At 45.2% G+C, this 17,487-nt stretch overlaps 1 protein-coding gene and 1 long non-coding RNA gene across 3 annotated transcripts; both read right to left on the bottom strand.

The window, feature by feature from the left end:
- Positions 1–385: 385 nt before the first annotated feature.
- LOC127348291 (uncharacterized) lies at positions 386–2,070 on the bottom strand. The gene is made up of 3 exons (XR_011742412.1): positions 1,815–2,070; positions 818–1,711; positions 386–677 (listed from the first exon to the last, which is right to left on the bottom strand). It is a non-coding gene; the product is annotated as an uncharacterized lncRNA (long non-coding RNA).
- A 4,644-nt stretch (positions 2,071–6,714) lies between these two features.
- Positions 6,715–13,551, bottom strand: LOC127292021 (DEAD-box ATP-dependent RNA helicase 3, chloroplastic). 2 transcript variants are annotated; one of them, XM_051321370.1, is made up of 10 exons: positions 13,135–13,551; positions 12,140–12,276; positions 11,629–12,040; positions 10,811–10,909; positions 10,099–10,323; positions 9,310–9,687; positions 8,729–8,872; positions 8,352–8,447; positions 7,577–7,959; positions 6,715–7,204 (listed from the first exon to the last, which is right to left on the bottom strand). In XM_051321370.1, exons 1-10 carry the CDS (start codon positions 13,495–13,497, stop codon positions 7,132–7,134), a joined length of 2,310 nt encoding a protein of 769 aa, XP_051177330.1. In that variant the 5' UTR covers positions 13,498–13,551; the 3' UTR covers positions 6,715–7,131. The 2 variants fall into 2 exon arrangements, with proteins under 2 accessions (XP_051177330.1, XP_051177331.1); XM_051321371.1 differs by having other exon boundaries at positions 6,715–7,201; positions 13,135–13,550.
- Between the last annotated feature and the right edge of the window lie 3,936 nt (positions 13,552–17,487).

The following is a 17,487-nucleotide window of genomic DNA, read 5'->3' as shown; positions in this document are numbered from 1 at the left end:
GTGGATTCCACCTTAAGCACATGGCAACAGAGCATGCCCATGTGCTCATACATGCCGCATTCGCAAGTGTAATATCCATCGCTCACTGAAACCTCATACTGCACCTTGCACCACTTCTCCCGAATATCGCTGTCAAAATGTTTTGCCACATACCTCTCCCCTGGCACCACCTGGTCGACATAGTAAGACCCAGACTTGTAAAGAAAATCCTGGAACTTCTCGAACATTGTCCGTGTGTAAATTTTTGCTGCGTGTTTCTCCATAGGTTGGCCGACTTTATAAACCACTGCAGTTCAAAATGTAAGCATCGAGTTAATCAATAATCACGGGTAAACAAAATCAACAGGGGAAGCACGGGCTGCGGGAGACAGAACGTTGTCATCTGCTTGCTCGCTACTGATCTTGCCACAAAGAGTTTTCAATGCCCTTTTTGTGAATGGTACATTCCCCATTTTCCTGAAGAAACTTCCTACAATACTGTACACCTTCCCAAGATTGACATTATTTTCCCTCAACTGTTTAACCAAGTCTTTTGTGCGACGGTCAATGCACCCGCTCACCAAACGAGGCAGACATCCCTATGCTCGCATATGTACCATCCATTATCCTTTCGAACGCAACAACCTGATGAGGGCTGGGCAAAGGCACCTGGTGAAATGCGAGGTTGTGGCCCAGGGCTTCCCCTGCAATTGGCGGAATAAATAAAAAGATTACTCTCGGTGGATCATTTTTTTTATAACAAGTTTGATCTCTTGATTTTTGGTGCTCGAATAGCAAGGCGGGAAACACATCAAAAAGGGCACCAGAACTCACTCACCAAACACCCGTAGAATATTTCTTGCATGCACTTCACTCGGTCGACATTGAGCCTGCTTTTACCATATCTTACCCTGAACCCCCGTTCCCATGAATACAGATTGTAGAAGTCCTAAGCATCTCTAATCAAATCAAACGTAACACCCACTTCTGGGACAATGTCCTCATGATTCCTCCTGGTTGGGAAGTCATGCAAGGTTAGCTCGAGCGTTGTGACGCGGGCAGAGTTTAATGTTCTTTCGGGCGGTGCCCTCCCTACCCGATGTCTGCGAATGAAATAGTCAAGTCATCGCGGGGGACAGATGCCATGTATTAAACTTTTTTCTGTTGCAGATGAGAGAGCAAAATAGTGGCAGCCATTTTTTCACGTCGCATTCTGCCAAAACCAATTAGATATATATCTTAAAAAAACAACTACTGAAACTAGGAAAAAACTACCGATAGTCCCCACAAACAAAGTAGCTCAGGTACTCTAACCAGATGTATTTAACATAAAAATGGTGCCAAGATTTATAGCAGAGTTCAGGTATTTAACAGTTTTTGTGGCAACAAGTTAAACTAGTGTTTCTACTCTGAATTGCGTAATATATTTCCCCCAAAATAGAACAAAGTGCAGACTAAATTTCATGGATCCAAAGTACAGACTGAATTACGGGAAATCAGCAGAGCGTGCAGTTATACAAAAGCAGAGAGGGTCTGATGAGGAAAGGAACGGTACCTCCTCTCCATCAAGAGGCGACAGCACGCTCACCAACATCATCAACCTCGGCCACAGATCCCTCTGGCTGCAATCCCCTGCCACTGAATTGCCGCGCGCTCTGCCAGTGAGGAACAGCCAACGACAGCTTCCACTTCACCCCCGCCGACCATCACTTGCGCCAGCAGAGCTTGCAAGCTAAGGAAATTAGAAATCAGAGAGGAGATCGTAAGCCACGGTCTTCCTTTGATTCGAGCGCGCAGATGTGGATAGACAAAAGTAAAGCAGATATCTTCCTCACCTCGGCTCAGCCGCTCAGGATCTCCGAAGAAGACGGCGGCCATCTGCGCGCCACTGACCACAACAAGCAGTCTTGCCTCTCCAGCGCGGTGATGGAGAGCCGCCACATGCAGTCTCACCTGGCACTAAGAACCGAGCGGAGCGCGGCGAGGGCCGAGGGGAGCTGGAAGATGCGGTCGCTAGGTTTCCCGCACAGGAGCTCATAGATTAACTTGCTAAGCCTAGACGGCAGATAATGTACCGCACACATCCTGTACCTGTTCCACGCTCCGCCGAGGAATTAATGCTACACTTCCGCACCTGCCCGATTTACTACGTACGCGACCCTGTTCACGCGATACCATCAACATTCATACTCTGTATTCCGTCCATTTACCATTACTGATAATGCCTCATTTAATGCCCCTGCATGTCCGCATCACCACCCACTACGGTTCATGATTTCCAGATCACTCAAGCCCGGGCGCTATTCGTCCGCTCTCGTGATTTTCATTCAATTTTAGTTATATTTTACATAGTTGAATGGAAACGGCTAATTTTTAGCTAAAACTTAGCTTACTCGTCGTCGGGCGAGGCGCGCGAAAGGCCAACCCCATCGTCGTTTTCCCATTGGTATGTTGCATCTGCTCCCGCCTGCACTTGATTCGTGCATATGACGGTGGAGCATCGCTGCTAGCGTCGCTAGAGCTTCCCGGCGATGTTGGGCCTTCAGTGTCGCCTACCACTAGCGGGATGCCTCATTCTAGGAGGACCGCGGACCAGCGAGGCTATGAGCGTTGCCGCTTGGCCACTATAAAGAGGGATATTCCTCTGGTCCCGCGTCGCGTTGAAGGTGGATAGTACCACCACTTCCATCAAAGATAGCGACCTACTTCAACGGTATCCGGGGAATGTATTTAAAGAGGAAACCACCATTTGAGCCGCAGCCATGTCAGCTCCACCAGCAACATCCGACGTGGCACGAGGCACCGGCACACCCGTCCAACACCTTGTACGTAGGGTCTAGCATGTGGTTACCGGTGGTTGTATTCATGGACGGATCCAGAGTGACCAACGACATCTTCGAGAAACTCTGCCACATCCCTTTTCCCCGGCCATGAGAGTGGAACTCCCCACCTTCTTGGTTTGCCTGCGAGGTGTCACTTTCTCCTTCGTCTTCTTCCTCTAACAGAGCGTCACGCGTTACATGTCTTATATCATCGAGCAGTAAGTCCACCCACATGCCCGGCTGGGTGGGACCCTGGTTTTTATCCTGCCGACAGTAGCCCCCGGGCGTGGCCCGGCAACTCGCTCGTCATGCACAGACAGTCGCTCTTCCTGCCATCCCCGGGCCTTTGGGATTTAGTTGTTGGGGTACGCCTTTCAAGCGCGTGGGGCCAGGGATCGCTGGGGTCTTTAGCCACGTGCCGCTTGACGCAGCGTTGTGCTGTCAGCACAGACCACTCGAGTGTGCGGGGATACCCAGGGGACGGAGTGGTCACATTCACTGCCCGCATTGCTCGATCCCACCATGACTTTCCTTCTCCGCGGCGCTTCGTAGTTGCACCACGCATCATGCAGATAAGTGCAAGCGAAGGGGAACCGCCTCGTCCTTCCCTCGTCAAGATATAAAGAGAGGCTATGCTTCCCCCTTCCCACTCCACCTTTGTCACACAGCCTCATCCTCAGTTCCTCCCAGCAGGCAGCATGGACCAAGCCATGTGGGCAGATGCCCCCCCCCCCCCCCCTCCCTCAATTTTTTGTTCCTTTGTAATGGCAACCTTAAAGTGTCATTTGCCCCCCCCCCCCCCCCCCCACCCCCACCCCCCCAGCATGAGATTTTCCCCTAGTTAGCACATTTTCCCCCTCTTGATTTTAATCTGGATCCGCCCTTCGTTGTATTGGCTCCAAATCCAACCGTTAAATTAGGCGCACTGGTGTTAACCTAAAATGTGACATGCACCCCAATAGGCTCGGGGGTACATGGGGAGATGCGCTTATGGTTGACTAAAGGGACAAAACAAGTTAGAAAAAAAAAGTGAGATACTGTGATTAATTTTGTAGGAATCGTCATGGTAGAACCGGATGAGGACAGAGAACTGGTACCAGCAAAGACGCGATGTAAAGTCGCAACACTCTTTTTTTTACAAAGTACTCCCTCCATCCACAAATAAGTGGACATCTTGTCTTTTAAAAAATTCACAAATAAGTGTACATCTAGACTTTTTGGTATATTTTTTACGTTTAGGCCCCTAGTGCATGTCTTGATCTCAGCTCCCATTAATCATTTTTGGTTTCTCAATGTTGTTTTATTGGTTACTAGCATGCACAACATTTATTAGCGCCTAAATCAAAGCATCATCTTAATTAATGAGCAGATTGATTGAAGGAATGAGGGATTTCTTTACAAAAAGTTTAAGGTCTCTTGAAAATCGCGTGTGTCCACTTATTTGTGGACGGAGGGAGTAGAGCGCAACACATAAGTACTCCTTAGTACTTCAGGTCGGAGTTAATCTATTCGAATGCATGCACGATAGCAGTAGGAATTGATTTGCAGGGTGAAGTGTTCACAACGGGTTGGTTCTTAGCACGTTATTATAGATTTTTTCTTAGCATGTTATCATAGACAGTGTTCATAGAAAATACTATAGGTAAGATACAACATCACTCTCTTTTATCAATAAACAAGATGCCACGTAAGCAAAGTACCTAGAAAAATAGCTCAACACAGATTAAGCAATGAGTATACTGTACACTGCACACTAGTTCGATTAAGGTGTGTAACGTCAAGCAGCTAACTCGCCCCAAGATATTCGATTCCACATGTCTTGCAGACAAAGGAAACCCGTCCGAAGATCTAATTAACAGTAGCCCAGTGAAGTCAACCCTGGCGAATTTAACAAGTCCGTTTAAGGTCTAACCATCTTCATCTAGAATCTGGAGTGTGACCGTGGACAAACTGCTGCTAATTCTAAAACGAGCAGTAGCTTTCTTCGTACTCTCCGATGTCGACCTGTACCGATGCAAGGCGCACGCATCTATACACGTGTTCACGTCGATGGCAGTTACTCCTACCGAAATATGTCTATCGCCGTTATCAAACGTTGACGTGGCTTCATACTAGTTTACTCTTCTGGACACGTCATTTGCTGGGCTAATCTGCGCAAGGCGTGTGTCTGTATGTGGAGATCTGACACTTGGCGCACGCTGCGTGTGCATTCCATCCGTTTGCACGGACGGCCCGTGAAACGGTGAATGGCAGCCAGAGCCGCGTCGTGTCTTCTTCGTGCCCGTACGGAAGACGCGTACACATGCACGCGAGGTACGTGCTTGCCGTTACCTTTGCCACGTATCTATTCGGTAAAGATAAATTTCACAAACAACGTTCGTTCTTTGTTTTTAAACAAACATACGTTCACTGTTCACACATACGTATGTGCATTTCATATGAACGCACGATACACCCTACCCGTATCAGCATCCGTGAGTAACTCGACCAGCATGTCTCAAGTTTGATGAACTCATCATACATCATCAGCTCTTTGTTGCAGGTCATCTACAGATGCACAGGTATTCTCCGTTCGTGGTTACCTCTTCAGCGTGTGGAGAACCGAGACCTATTTACGGAGGTCTGTACACGGTTGGAGGATACGGCGAGGGATACTTTTTCCCTACATGGGTGGCAGCATAGTCTACGGATAGTAGCTCCTCCCACATCTTAGGCGTCATATGATTCATCGTTCCGATATGTATTTCGCCTTTTTATTTTTGTAACTCTGGACTCTTGAGACAACAAACGGCTGTGTGCATCCTGGTTATGCAGAGGCTGGATGTAATTGCTTCTTGAAGTAATAGCATCCTTTATCGAAAAAAATCATAGACATCTCGTCGGATATATCATCTACCACTGAAAGAATAACTCTGATTAAATTCTAAAATAAATTCAAACAAATGCAAACATTCACGTAAAATTTGGTGCTTCCTCCGATCTATAATAAGTACCGAAAAGCTTAGTATAAAAAGTGTGCTAACTTATTGTGTATAGGAGAAAGTACAATTTCAGTTTGCACGAACGACCGTTCTCGTAGCGTGGTCAATGGCATGATTACGATGAGATTAGCACGAAACCTGAGCATCTAACTCCTTTTACGCCCATTTTCAGACCTGGCATGATGCACTGATGTCACATATGGTTCGGGCTGTTGGGCGTCCTTGGCTGCCGTCAGATATGTTGGTGCCAACCAACCACCCTCCCATCGACCCACCGTTCCCGACGTACACGCGCGACCGTGTCCACCTTCGATCCAACTTCATGAACATTTCACACGTTTCGCGTGCACAGCCGCACAGATCACATCACCGTAAGCAACGCATCATCCCAAGCAACAAGAGTCACCAACGATCAAGCACCACTGTTTTTCTTACGTCAAAAAAACAGTATCACTGTTTTTCAGAGCCTCCAGGTCAACTAGTTTGGCATCACTGCCAACCATCAACCACCATGTTGAACCATGTCTCATACAATGTGTTAAATCAATTCTCGTACACTATATTGAGCTATTGACCAAGCCGGCATTACCTTCATAACTGGTTCATCTCGCAAAGGTCAAAAGTACTGCAGAGCTGCCCAGAACAACCGACACAAACCATTGTACAACATGCATTGATGTCCAACCGGAGGCTGCAGTTGTTTGACATATCACATTTTAACAACAGAGATTATAACTGAGGTGAATAGTTCTGGATGTTTTTCTTCCGTAGAACATTACAAGATTCATGTAGTGTTAACATACATTCATCTCACAAAGATCAAAGGTACGGAGCAGAACAACCGATGCAAAACCATCTAGAACGAACATCAAACATCGACGTCCTAACAAGAAGCTGCAGAGCTGTTTCACATTACACTTTGACAATAGTGGTTCTAAGTAACTGACGGTGAATAGTTCTGAATATTTTTGGTTCTGTAGAACTTTACAAGGTTCATGTAGTGTTAACATACATTCTATCGTGAAGTCCAACAAGTGGCAGCAACAAAATTTAAAAAGTAAAACAGCGTCCCTATAATACCCTATTACACGAATAACTTAACAGAAGGCTCGGCTCTCCTACGGTGGGTCAGCACTCAGCAGCATGCAAAAAATCTTCCTCGACCACACAAAAACTGTATGTATTGCTCCATCCATCATCAGGCATGTGTAGATCAGATCAACAGGGAGGCGGATCTTCGAATTTTCCTTGGCGTTCTGTTCAACTGTCCAGCCGCTTGTTGGAGAAACTGATCAGGCCCAGATGGAGCAACCCCATGCTGCAGGCAAGCTGTGCGTTGTCCGCACTGTCTACTTGTTTGGGCAGTCTGATGCTCTGTGCCCTGATTGTCCACATGTGAAGCAAGCACCACTGAAGCTTCTGCTGATGCAAATGGCGGGAGAGTGTTAGCGGAAGAAAGCTTTCATTTCGTGCTGAAGAAATGGTAAAAGTAAGTTTTGATCATGATTCAGAAAGGCTGCACCAAGAGCTAGCTACCCAAAGTTTTATCATCAGTTTCACTGGCTAGCACTAGGTAATAAGTACTCGCATGAGGTGTTCATATATACTGGAGGTAACTTGATAAAAATATCACATTAGGTGTTCAATGGCGGAAAGAGAATCATGGATGCAAAGGAATCAGGACGATGACATGCCACTTCAAAATGCAAATGAATAACTAAGAACTTATACATGGAAGACCGTGTATCTACAGAGCATTTTCTGATGTTATTTGAGTGATTTTGTGAAGATTACCTGTCCCTGCTGCCAAAGGATGAGCCGCCGCCACGGCCACCATAAGATGATGAGCGGTCACCGAATGACGATGATCGTTCACCGAAGGATGATGAGCCACCACGCCCACCATAAGATGAGCGGCCACCAGAGGATGATGAACGGCCACCGGAGGATCTTCTGGCACCACCTGAAAAGTCATCATCTGACCAGATATCGTTGTCAGGTTTGGAGGTCCTGCCACCACGACGAAATCCTTCACCATCAGAGTCCCAACCACCACGGCCTCTTGGGGCCCCGCCAAAACCGCCCCTGGACCCCCGTCGGTTCCTAGAACCCCGGTCTGAGTTTGAGAATCGACCATAAGAATCAGTAGCAGGGCCATCATCTTGCAACGCTGGCAGCTGCAAGCACAAAGTAAAATGAACAGTCACCACACTAGCTCATAACAAACAAACATCACATATACAACAAGAGCATGATAAGTACTTCACCATATAATATGTGTAGTGCAAGAGTAGTTTGTTGTTAATTTATTATTTCCTATTTCATGGGATAATAGAAATCCAATAAGAAAAAAAGTCACTTTGGCTTGCCTAGAGGTAAAGATATAATACAGTATAGAAAATAAAGCAGTATGGAACTAGGCTTTTGATTTAATTTATCTTGACCAGAATTTTCAGTAATTAAACAAGAGATGTCATTGTGTTGCCACTTGCCACATCAAGCCATCAAGATTTCCCCACGCGAATTATCTACAGTAATTAACTTCAGAAGATCAAGATCCAAAAGTTACCTTTGTTACTTTGCTTAAGGTGTTTCCTGTGGGCAGTTCCATACTAAGCAAATCCTTTGCAATCTCCTCAGGTAAATCAAAGACTGCTCCTTGGACCTGGTACAAACAGCAACGTGTAGAAAAGATTTAAAATTTATTTGAACAAAGGAGACAATGAGAAGAGGTTGTGCCCTATAATGGTGGTTCAGTTACTGTGCATGCAACTTTCTTTCTCTAAAGAAAAATGATAGACTAAATACTAGTAGTAGCCTACTGGAAGTAATAAGCATTGGATGGAGAATATGTGAACTCCAAGGAAACAGTAACGGCCACTGCCCACCAGTTTCAAAACTATATCATGGAACAAATGCACAGAAGTAAATGGCGAAATAACTCACCCGCTCATCTGCTATTAGGTATATTTTTCCAACCTCATCAGCAGCAGCTGGAGAAACATCAGATAGAAAACCGGTGACGGATCTAGGAGAAAAGAAACCTCTTGCATATTCCGGATCCCTGATTAGTTGCAATGTCACCGATCCCTGCATTTTCATAGAGTTAATGAAAGCATTTGAAGGTTTCTTGCTTAAGAGCAAAATGTAAGAAAAGGTAAATGCACAACAAAGCTATGTAGCTTTGCTAGATGATTGTTTGATAACCCTCATTATAGAGGTAATTCCAATACTAGTAGACTGTACTAGTAGTTATATAACATCAACTGGATACAATCTGAAGTCTAGAAGAAACTTATAAGTTTAAAGCAAGAACACCTGGGTTCCACTAATAGTGGAACAGGTAAAATGTTTGCTTACTTAACTATGAAAAATAGTCCCTCCGATCCATAAAAAATGTTGGTGGTTTTAGTACAAAAAGTTCAATTTTTAAACGGAACTTATTATGGATCAGAGGGACCAGTTAAACTGGTGGAATTAAATATATAAACCATGCATATGTGTAATCTCCTTGTGTCAGTTTTTACCTGTTCATGGCTGATCAGAGAACGTGAAGAAGGTGGCTGAGAAAATCCACTCAGATGTGCCAATGCAGAAGCAAGAGCATTGGGTCCTAGTTCTTCCCTTAGTCTCTCAGCTGCTGGAACAAAGTATTGAATGGACTCGGGGTGCACACCTCGCAGGGTAGCAATGACATGCTCTGCAGATGAATCCAGTACTTCTTCCATTGTTGGAGGGCCAATAAACTCAAATCTGCATCCGACATCACGTTCAAGTGATTTAACTGTCCTTCGCTGATTGGTTGTAAACATTAAGATAGCATTTCCTGCTTTCCCAGCTCGCCCAGTGCGCCCGGAACGATGAACAAAAGTCTCTGGATCATTTGGCAATTCATAATGGATAATCTGCAACAAAGGAAATATCTCTCATTGATTAGTCCTTATCTGCTAAAATCCAGTTGACATGGCAGAATACTGCAATGCATTTAATGAGTTATTAACAGAAACTGATAACAAACAGTGCCACCCTAATTGCAAGTAACCCAAGTTTAGCACTGCTAATAATAAACAAGTGTGTGAGGCTGAATGTTTTACAGAATGTGCAAGAGATATCTTGGAATTTGCACCAATTGTCCTATTCCACAAGTAATAATCTGGTAAACACAAGTTGTCCAACATAATATATGCTTCAAAGCTGTATGTTTTTCAACAGTCAACAACCAGAGCTCAAAGATAAGATTGTTTTTAGGACGGGTGGTGCTTTACAGAAATATGCATCTAGAATCAGATTAAAATGAAGAGACTTCTCAAACCTACCAAATCAACATTTGGTATATCAAGACCACGAGAAGCAACATCAGTTGCCACCAGAACAGTAAATTTCCCCTGGCGAAAACCATTTAATGTCCTCTCACGCTGATGTTGTGAAATATCACCGTGAAGTGCCTCAGAAGCAATACTGCTTGTCAATGCCAATGATACCTCATCTGCATCGCGTTTCGTCCGAGTGAAAACAATAGTTTTCCCACCCTTTGCATATACCTGACAACATAAGATTTTCAGTAACACTGCACTAATAAAAATGAAGTGATAAAATCAGGGTATTATTAAAAATCTAATTTGCCTGTGTTTGAAACACTAAAGGTCCCAACAAATCTCTCAGGGGCTGCTAAAAGATCAGGTACCCTCAGGACTCAAAGCGCAAAACCATTTGGAATTTAGACCCAGTTGAGATGAGTAGTTCTAATTTGTAACTGGTAAACTGATTTTGTGGAGAAAAAAGACTTCAGCTCCAAGCAAACTTAAAGGAATGAAAGCAATCAAGGAAAGTAAAAACTAAATTCTTTGGAAAAGTATGTCAGCGTACAAAAGTAAAACTATTTATGCAAATCGAATAAACCATGTATGTCCTACCTATCTGCTTTATTTCTATTATCCCAAGGGGTAGATAAAAAGGTAGAGCAGAAAATAAGAGAAAAAAAGTTAGCACAAAGAAACAGGTAAAAACCATTGGACAGTATTAACATACCGTAATTAGATCACTAAGAATGGTGCGCTTCGATGTCGTCGTCAGTGGGATAGCATAGAGTTTGATCCCTTCAGCTAGCTTTTCATCACTATCGCCAACCTAATTAAGCACATGGGGACACCAAATGACTGATTAGAACAAAAAGGAGAAGTAAAGCATTGCAGTTTCTATCTCAGAAAGCAGCGGCATGAATCTTCAGTACAAGTAGCATGCTCAAGGCCAGTCTTATTATCTCTTATCTCTGCTTTGTTCTTTTTACAAGTGGGAAGGAAACGTTTCCATTTAAGCAAACAGAAACTAAGAAAGTACTCCCTCCGTCCCATAATATAAGATGTTATTACAACCAACACAGGAGTTAGTAGGTTGTAATAACATCTTATATGATGAGATGGAGTAATACTATATAATTTCCTGGCCAATGCATGTCAAAAATAAAAATCCATCAAAGTTTCCTTTCATGAGTTTCAGGAGATATGGGTATGTGTAGTAAACTTCTTGCAGTTTGTATCCATGCACCATGACTATGAATTAAAACCAATATTTCAGTCTTACATAGCTTAACAAAAAAAATGTGCGGCAGACAATCTCATGGGTCACATGTGTCAACATGCCAAGTTTGGTGCCCAGAATTTGCATTAATGGCACACTAAATGAAGGAACCACAGGAAATAAGACCTGACTATATGTAAGTAAGAATGCGCTTAACTAGATGACACTGATTCATGGGCTACTTTTCACGAGCAAGTACCAAAGCAAAACAACCAGACCAACTAGAAGTCCAGGAAAATAGGGAAGAAAATGAATGTGAAAGGTCATACCAAATCAATCGTCAAAGGGTTGTTCAAGTACCGCCTGGACAGTTTCTTCACCCAACTAGGCATGGTCGCAGAGAAAAGCATGCTTTGTCGATCCGCTGGCACCTGTTGCAATATTGTTTCGACATCTTCCTCAAACCCAACTGCAAGCATCTGGTCAGCCTCATCAAGGACCAGGTACCTAACTTCTCCCAACTTAAGACTTCCACCGTTTATCAAATCAATCAGGCGACCCGGAGTTCCTACGACAACATCAACACCACGGGAGAGTGCATTCTGCTGGGTATTATACGAGACACCACCATAAACACACACCGTACTAAGCTTTGGTGCCGATTCCATTATTTCTTTCTCAACTTGTTTAGCCAATTCTCTAGTGGGTGCAAGGACCAGCGCTCGTGGAGTACGACCTCGCCTAGCAAAAGGGAAAAACACAGTTAGGGTTAAGGATGTGAATTATCAACTGATACTAATGCTGCACGAAATGCAGCTGCAAAACAAGATAGATGGGTACCCAAGACTCCGCCCCGCTTCATCCTGCTCAATTATCTGCTTGATCATGGGTATACCAAAGGCCAGGGTCTTTCCAGTCCCAGTCTTTGCTCTTGCGATCAGGTCACGACCCTCAAGTGCTGGAACCAACACAGCCCTCTGGAGGAGACAAGACAAAATCAGCAAATAAGCACCTTACAGAGTAAAATAAGCACAGTGAAAACATGTGTTATATAGTACGCAATATAAAGGAAAATTCATTTATACAACTATATACATCATCTTTTACTTGCAATGCATTCTGTTGACGGACATTACTAGAAGAATGTGTTATCCACTTATCCAAACTTTCCAGCGCCATATAATAAAATGGAGAAAATTGCACAACTGTCCCTAATTCCTATTTCACAGTAGCAAATCTAACAACTGCAAACACTTGTTGGTGTGTGTGTGTGAGAACAGGGCAATTTAGTACAACCCTGTGCATTTCGAAATGTCGATACAAAGTGCTGTTAACACACTCCATGGTCGCTTGGATACTGATAGTTTAATTATAATTTGGGTGAAATGTTACAAGGCCCATGCTAAAGGTAAATGTTATCAGGCATAAGTGTCAGCACTTGGCAACTTCATTACAACACCATTGTCTCGTTTCCAAACTAACGAGAGCAAGTTCCAGTTATCTAATACAGCCTGCTCTCAGCTCGTAGCTCAACACAAGGCTGGTTTGGGTGGAATGTTACTTAGTGTGCAGTGTTGGCATTTGGCAATTTGGTTGTAAAGACACTTTAGTCTGCTTTGCTGACTAAACACTTATATGTGCAAACCCCTCTCAACAGCTCAACACAAGCCTACGCACGACGAATTGCAATTACACCTACTACTGAGTTCACAAATTCCTACAGCGACAGACAAAAACCACTCCCCTCCGAACAGTCTAACCTGCAAATTCCGTTAAAACACAACAATTAAGCGGCTCAAAAGGCCAAGTACGCTCGGGAAACTCGTTGAATTGACCTGGATGGGGAAGAGGTGTGTAATCCCGCGCTTCTCGAGGGTGGCGACGAGCTGGTCGGGCAGGCCGAGCCTGGAAATGGCGAGCTCATCCGCGTCCCCCTGCAGCGCGGCCTCCCCCGCGCCCCCCTCGCTGTCGCTCCCGAACCCGTCCTCATCCTCGTCGTCGTCGCTGCCGCCGAGGCCGAGGCGCTTGAAGGCGTGCTCGCTGAGCACGGAGTTGGGCGAGGCGATGGCGGCGGCGGCGCCGGCCCAGCGGCGGCCGAGCGCCCAGCAGCGGAAGGCGGCGCGGAGGCGGAGGGCCGGCGCGCCGCTGCCGCTAGGGTTGGCGAGGGCGAGGGACGGGAGCGTGAGGAGGGAAGCCATTGGGGGAGGGGGAGGGAGGAGATAAGAAATGGAACGGATGGCTGCTCTCGGCTGTGGAGCGCGGAGGAGGGTTTATAGGCGAGGCGGGTGGATAGGGGGGAGAGGGGTTTGCCAGGGTTTTTGCACATTTGTTGCCCACGGGGAGCCTCCTCCTTCACAAGAAACCTAGAGTAGGGAGGGGTGTCTTGGCTCTTTGCTTATACGATATTTTGCAAACCTAGAGCAAAATCATCTTATCATCATGTCTCAAGTTGTGCATTATAAATAGTGTACCATATTTTTGTGAAATATGTGCAAGTTTCGACTAAATCGGCTCATCATTTATAGTAATAGTTAACTTCATAATCTACAAGAGATTACAATCATAACCTACGCCAAGAACTACATGATGCACACACTGTCAACATTACATCATGGAGGAGGAATAGACTACTTTAATAACATCACTAGAGTAGCACATAGATTAATAGTGATACAAAGCTCATGATCACATATAGATCACACCATGGGAGAGAGAGATGAACCACATAGCTACCGGTAGAGCCCTCAGCCTCGGGGGAGAACTACTCCCTCCTCATCACGGGAGACAGCAACGGCGATGAAGATGGTGGTGGTGTCGATGGAGATGACTCCGGGGGCAATTCCCCGTCCCGGCAGGGTACCGGAACAGAGACTTCTGTCCCCCGAATTGGAGTTTCGCGATGGCGGCGGCGCCCCTGGAGCCTTTCTGGAGTTTCGTCAATTGGTGTCGGGTTTTTAGGTCACGAGGGGTTATATAGGCGAAGAGGCGGCGTCGGAGGGGCACCAGGGCGCCCTCCCCATAGGCCGGCGCGGCCAGGGGCCCACCCGCGCGGCCCTGTGTCTGGGGGCCCTGAGCCTCCTCTCCGTCTCCCCTTCGGTGTTCTGGTCCGTTTCAGTGAAATAAGATGTTTGGCTTTCGTTTCGTCGAATTCCGAGAATATTGCCCGAAACGACCTTTACGGAACCAAAAACAGCGAGCGAGGAGCTGCACTGTGGCATCTTGTTAATAGGTTAGTTCCGAAAAATGCATAAAATCATTATAAAGTGTGAGCAAAACATGTAGGTATTGTCATAAAACTAGCATGGAACATCAGAAATTATAGATACGTTGGTGACGTATCACGCCCCTCTTAATAGTGTGGTGTTTTCTAATTGACCTAAACATAAATAAAGAGAAACAAAGGCAAAACACAGACACTTCTCTTCTATAGCAAATGGGGGGTCTCTGCTTGTGACGGTAAAGCACACGTCCGTTGGGAACCCCAAGAGGAAGGTATGATGAGTACAGCAGCGAGTTTTCCCTCAGTAAGAAACCAAGGTTATCGAACCAGTAGGAGATGAAGATCACGTGAAGGTTGTTGGTGAAGGAGTGTAGTGCGGCGCAACACCAGGGATTCTGGTGCCAACGTGGAACCTGCACAACACAATCAAACTACTTTGCCCCAACTTAACAGTGAGGTTGTCAATCTCACCGGCTTGCTGAAAACAAAGAATTAAACGTATGATGTGGAAAGTGATGTTTGCTTGCAGAAAATAAAAGAGAACAATGATTGCAGTAGGTTGTATTTCAGATGTAAAAGAATGGACCGGGGTCCACAGTTCACTAGTGGTGTCTCTCCAATAAGATAAATAACATGTTGAGTAAACAAATTACAGTTGGGAAATTGACAAATAGAGAGGGCATAACAATGCACATACATATCATGATGACTACTATGAGATTTACTTAGGGCATTACGACAAAGAACATAGACCGCCATCCAGCATGCATCTATGCCTAAAAAGTCCACCTTCGGGTTAGCATCTGTTGGAGATATGCCCAAGAGGCAATAATAAAATGGTTATTACAATATCTTTGAGTTTATGATAATGTTTACATACCATGCTATAATTGTATTAACCGAAACATTGATACATGTGTGTTATGTGAACAACAAGGAGTCCCTAGTAAGCCTCTTGTATAACTAGCTTGTTGATTAATAGATGATCATCGTTTCGTGATCATGAACATTGGATGTTATTAATAACAAGGTTATGTCATTGTTGAATGATGTAATGGACACACCCAATTAAGCGTAGCATAAGATCACGTCATTAAGTTATTTGCTATAAGCTTTTGATACATAGTTACCTAGTCCTTATGACCATGAGATCATATAAATCACTTATACCGGAAAGGTACTTTGATTACATCAAACGCCACTGCGTAAATGGGTGGTTATAAAGGTGGGATTAAGTATCCGGAAAGTATGAGTTGAGGCATATGGATCAACAGTGGGATTTGTCCATCCCGATGACGGATAGATATACTCTGGGCCCTCTCGGTGGAATGTCGTCTAATGTCTTGCAAGCATATGAATAAGTTCATAAGAGACCACATACCATGGTACGAGTAAAGAGTACTTGTCAGGAGACGAGGTTGAACAAGGTATAGAGTGATACCGATGATCAAACCTCGGACAAGTAAAATATCGCGTGACAAAGGGAATTGGTATCGTATGTGAATGGTTCATTCGATCACTAAGTCATCGTTGAATATGTGGGAGCCATTATGGATCTCCAGATCCCGCTATTGGTTATTGGTCGGAGAGAAGTCTCAACCATGTCTACATAGTTCGCGAACCGTAGGGTGACACACTTAAGGTTTGATGTCGTTTTTAAGTAGATATGGAATATGGAATGGAGTTCGAAGTTTTGTTCGGAGTCTCAGATGGGATCCAGGACATCACGAGGAGTTCCGGAATGGTCCGGAGAATAAGATTCATATATAGGAAGTCATATTCCAAGTTTGGAAATGATCCGGTGCATTTATGGCAGGTTCTAGAAGGTTCTAGAAAAGTCCGGAAGAAAGGCACTATGGAAGGTGGAGTCCCGGAGGGACTCCACTCACATGGCCGGCCAAACCCGAAGGGGGAGGTGTCCCCGGGTGGGCTCCACCTTGGTGGCCGGCCAGCCCCACCTCAAGGAAAGGTGGGAGTCCCACCTTGGGTAGGACTCCCCCCTTGAGCAGGTTTCCCACCTTTGGGAAGTTTTGGTGTTGGGGTCTTATTCGAAGACTTGGACTACAACTCTTGGGGCTTCCACCTATATAATGAGGGACAAGGGGAGGGTGGCCAGCCACTCTTGGCTCAGCCTTGGCCACACCCCTTTGAGGGCCGGCGCCCAAGCCCCCTCTCCCCAAACCCTAGCTACCTCTCCTCCTCCACCTCTCCCGCATATGCTTAGCAAAGCTCCGCCGGAGATCTCCATCGACACCGCCACAACGCCGTCGTGCTGTCGGGATTCCAAGGAGGATCTACTACTTCCGCTGCCCGCTGGAATGGGGAGAAGGACGTCGTCTTCATCAACACCGAACGTGTGACCGAGTACGGAGGTGCTGCCCGATCGTGGCACCGTGATCAAGATCTTCTACGCGCTTTTGCAAGCGGCAAGTGATCGTCTACCGCAGCAATAAGAGCCTACTCTTATAGGCTTTGGAAATCTTCAAGGGTTAGTCTTGATCATCCCCTCGTTGCTCCCGTCTTCTAGATTGCATCTTGGCTTGGATTGCGTTCTCGCGGTAGGAAATTTTTATTTTCTATGCAACGAATCCCTACAGTGGTATCAGAGCCGTGTCTATGCATAGATGGTTGCACGAGTAGAACACAATGGTTTTGTGGGCGTTGATGCTATTGTTGTCTTTAGTTTGAGTACTTTGCATCTTTGTGGCATAGTGGGATGAAGCGGCTCGGACTAACTTTACATGACCGCGTTCATGAGACTTGTTCCTCGTTCGACATGCAACTTGTATTGCATAAGAGGCTTTGCGGGTGTCTGTCTCTCCTACTATAGTGAAGATTCAATTTACTCTTCTATTGACAACACTAGTATCACCGTTGTGGTTCATGTTCGTAGGTAGATTAGATCTTACTCGAAAACCCTAAACCACGTAAAATATGCAAACCAAATTAGAGACGTCTAACTTGTTTT

The sequence above is a fragment of the Lolium perenne genome, chromosome 4 (genome assembly GCF_019359855.2).
Source record: "Lolium perenne isolate Kyuss_39 chromosome 4, Kyuss_2.0, whole genome shotgun sequence".
NCBI classification, from domain to species: domain Eukaryota; kingdom Viridiplantae; phylum Streptophyta; class Magnoliopsida; order Poales; family Poaceae; genus Lolium; species Lolium perenne.
Note: the sequence above shows the minus strand (reverse complement) of the source record. Positions and strands in the feature narration are given on the sequence as shown.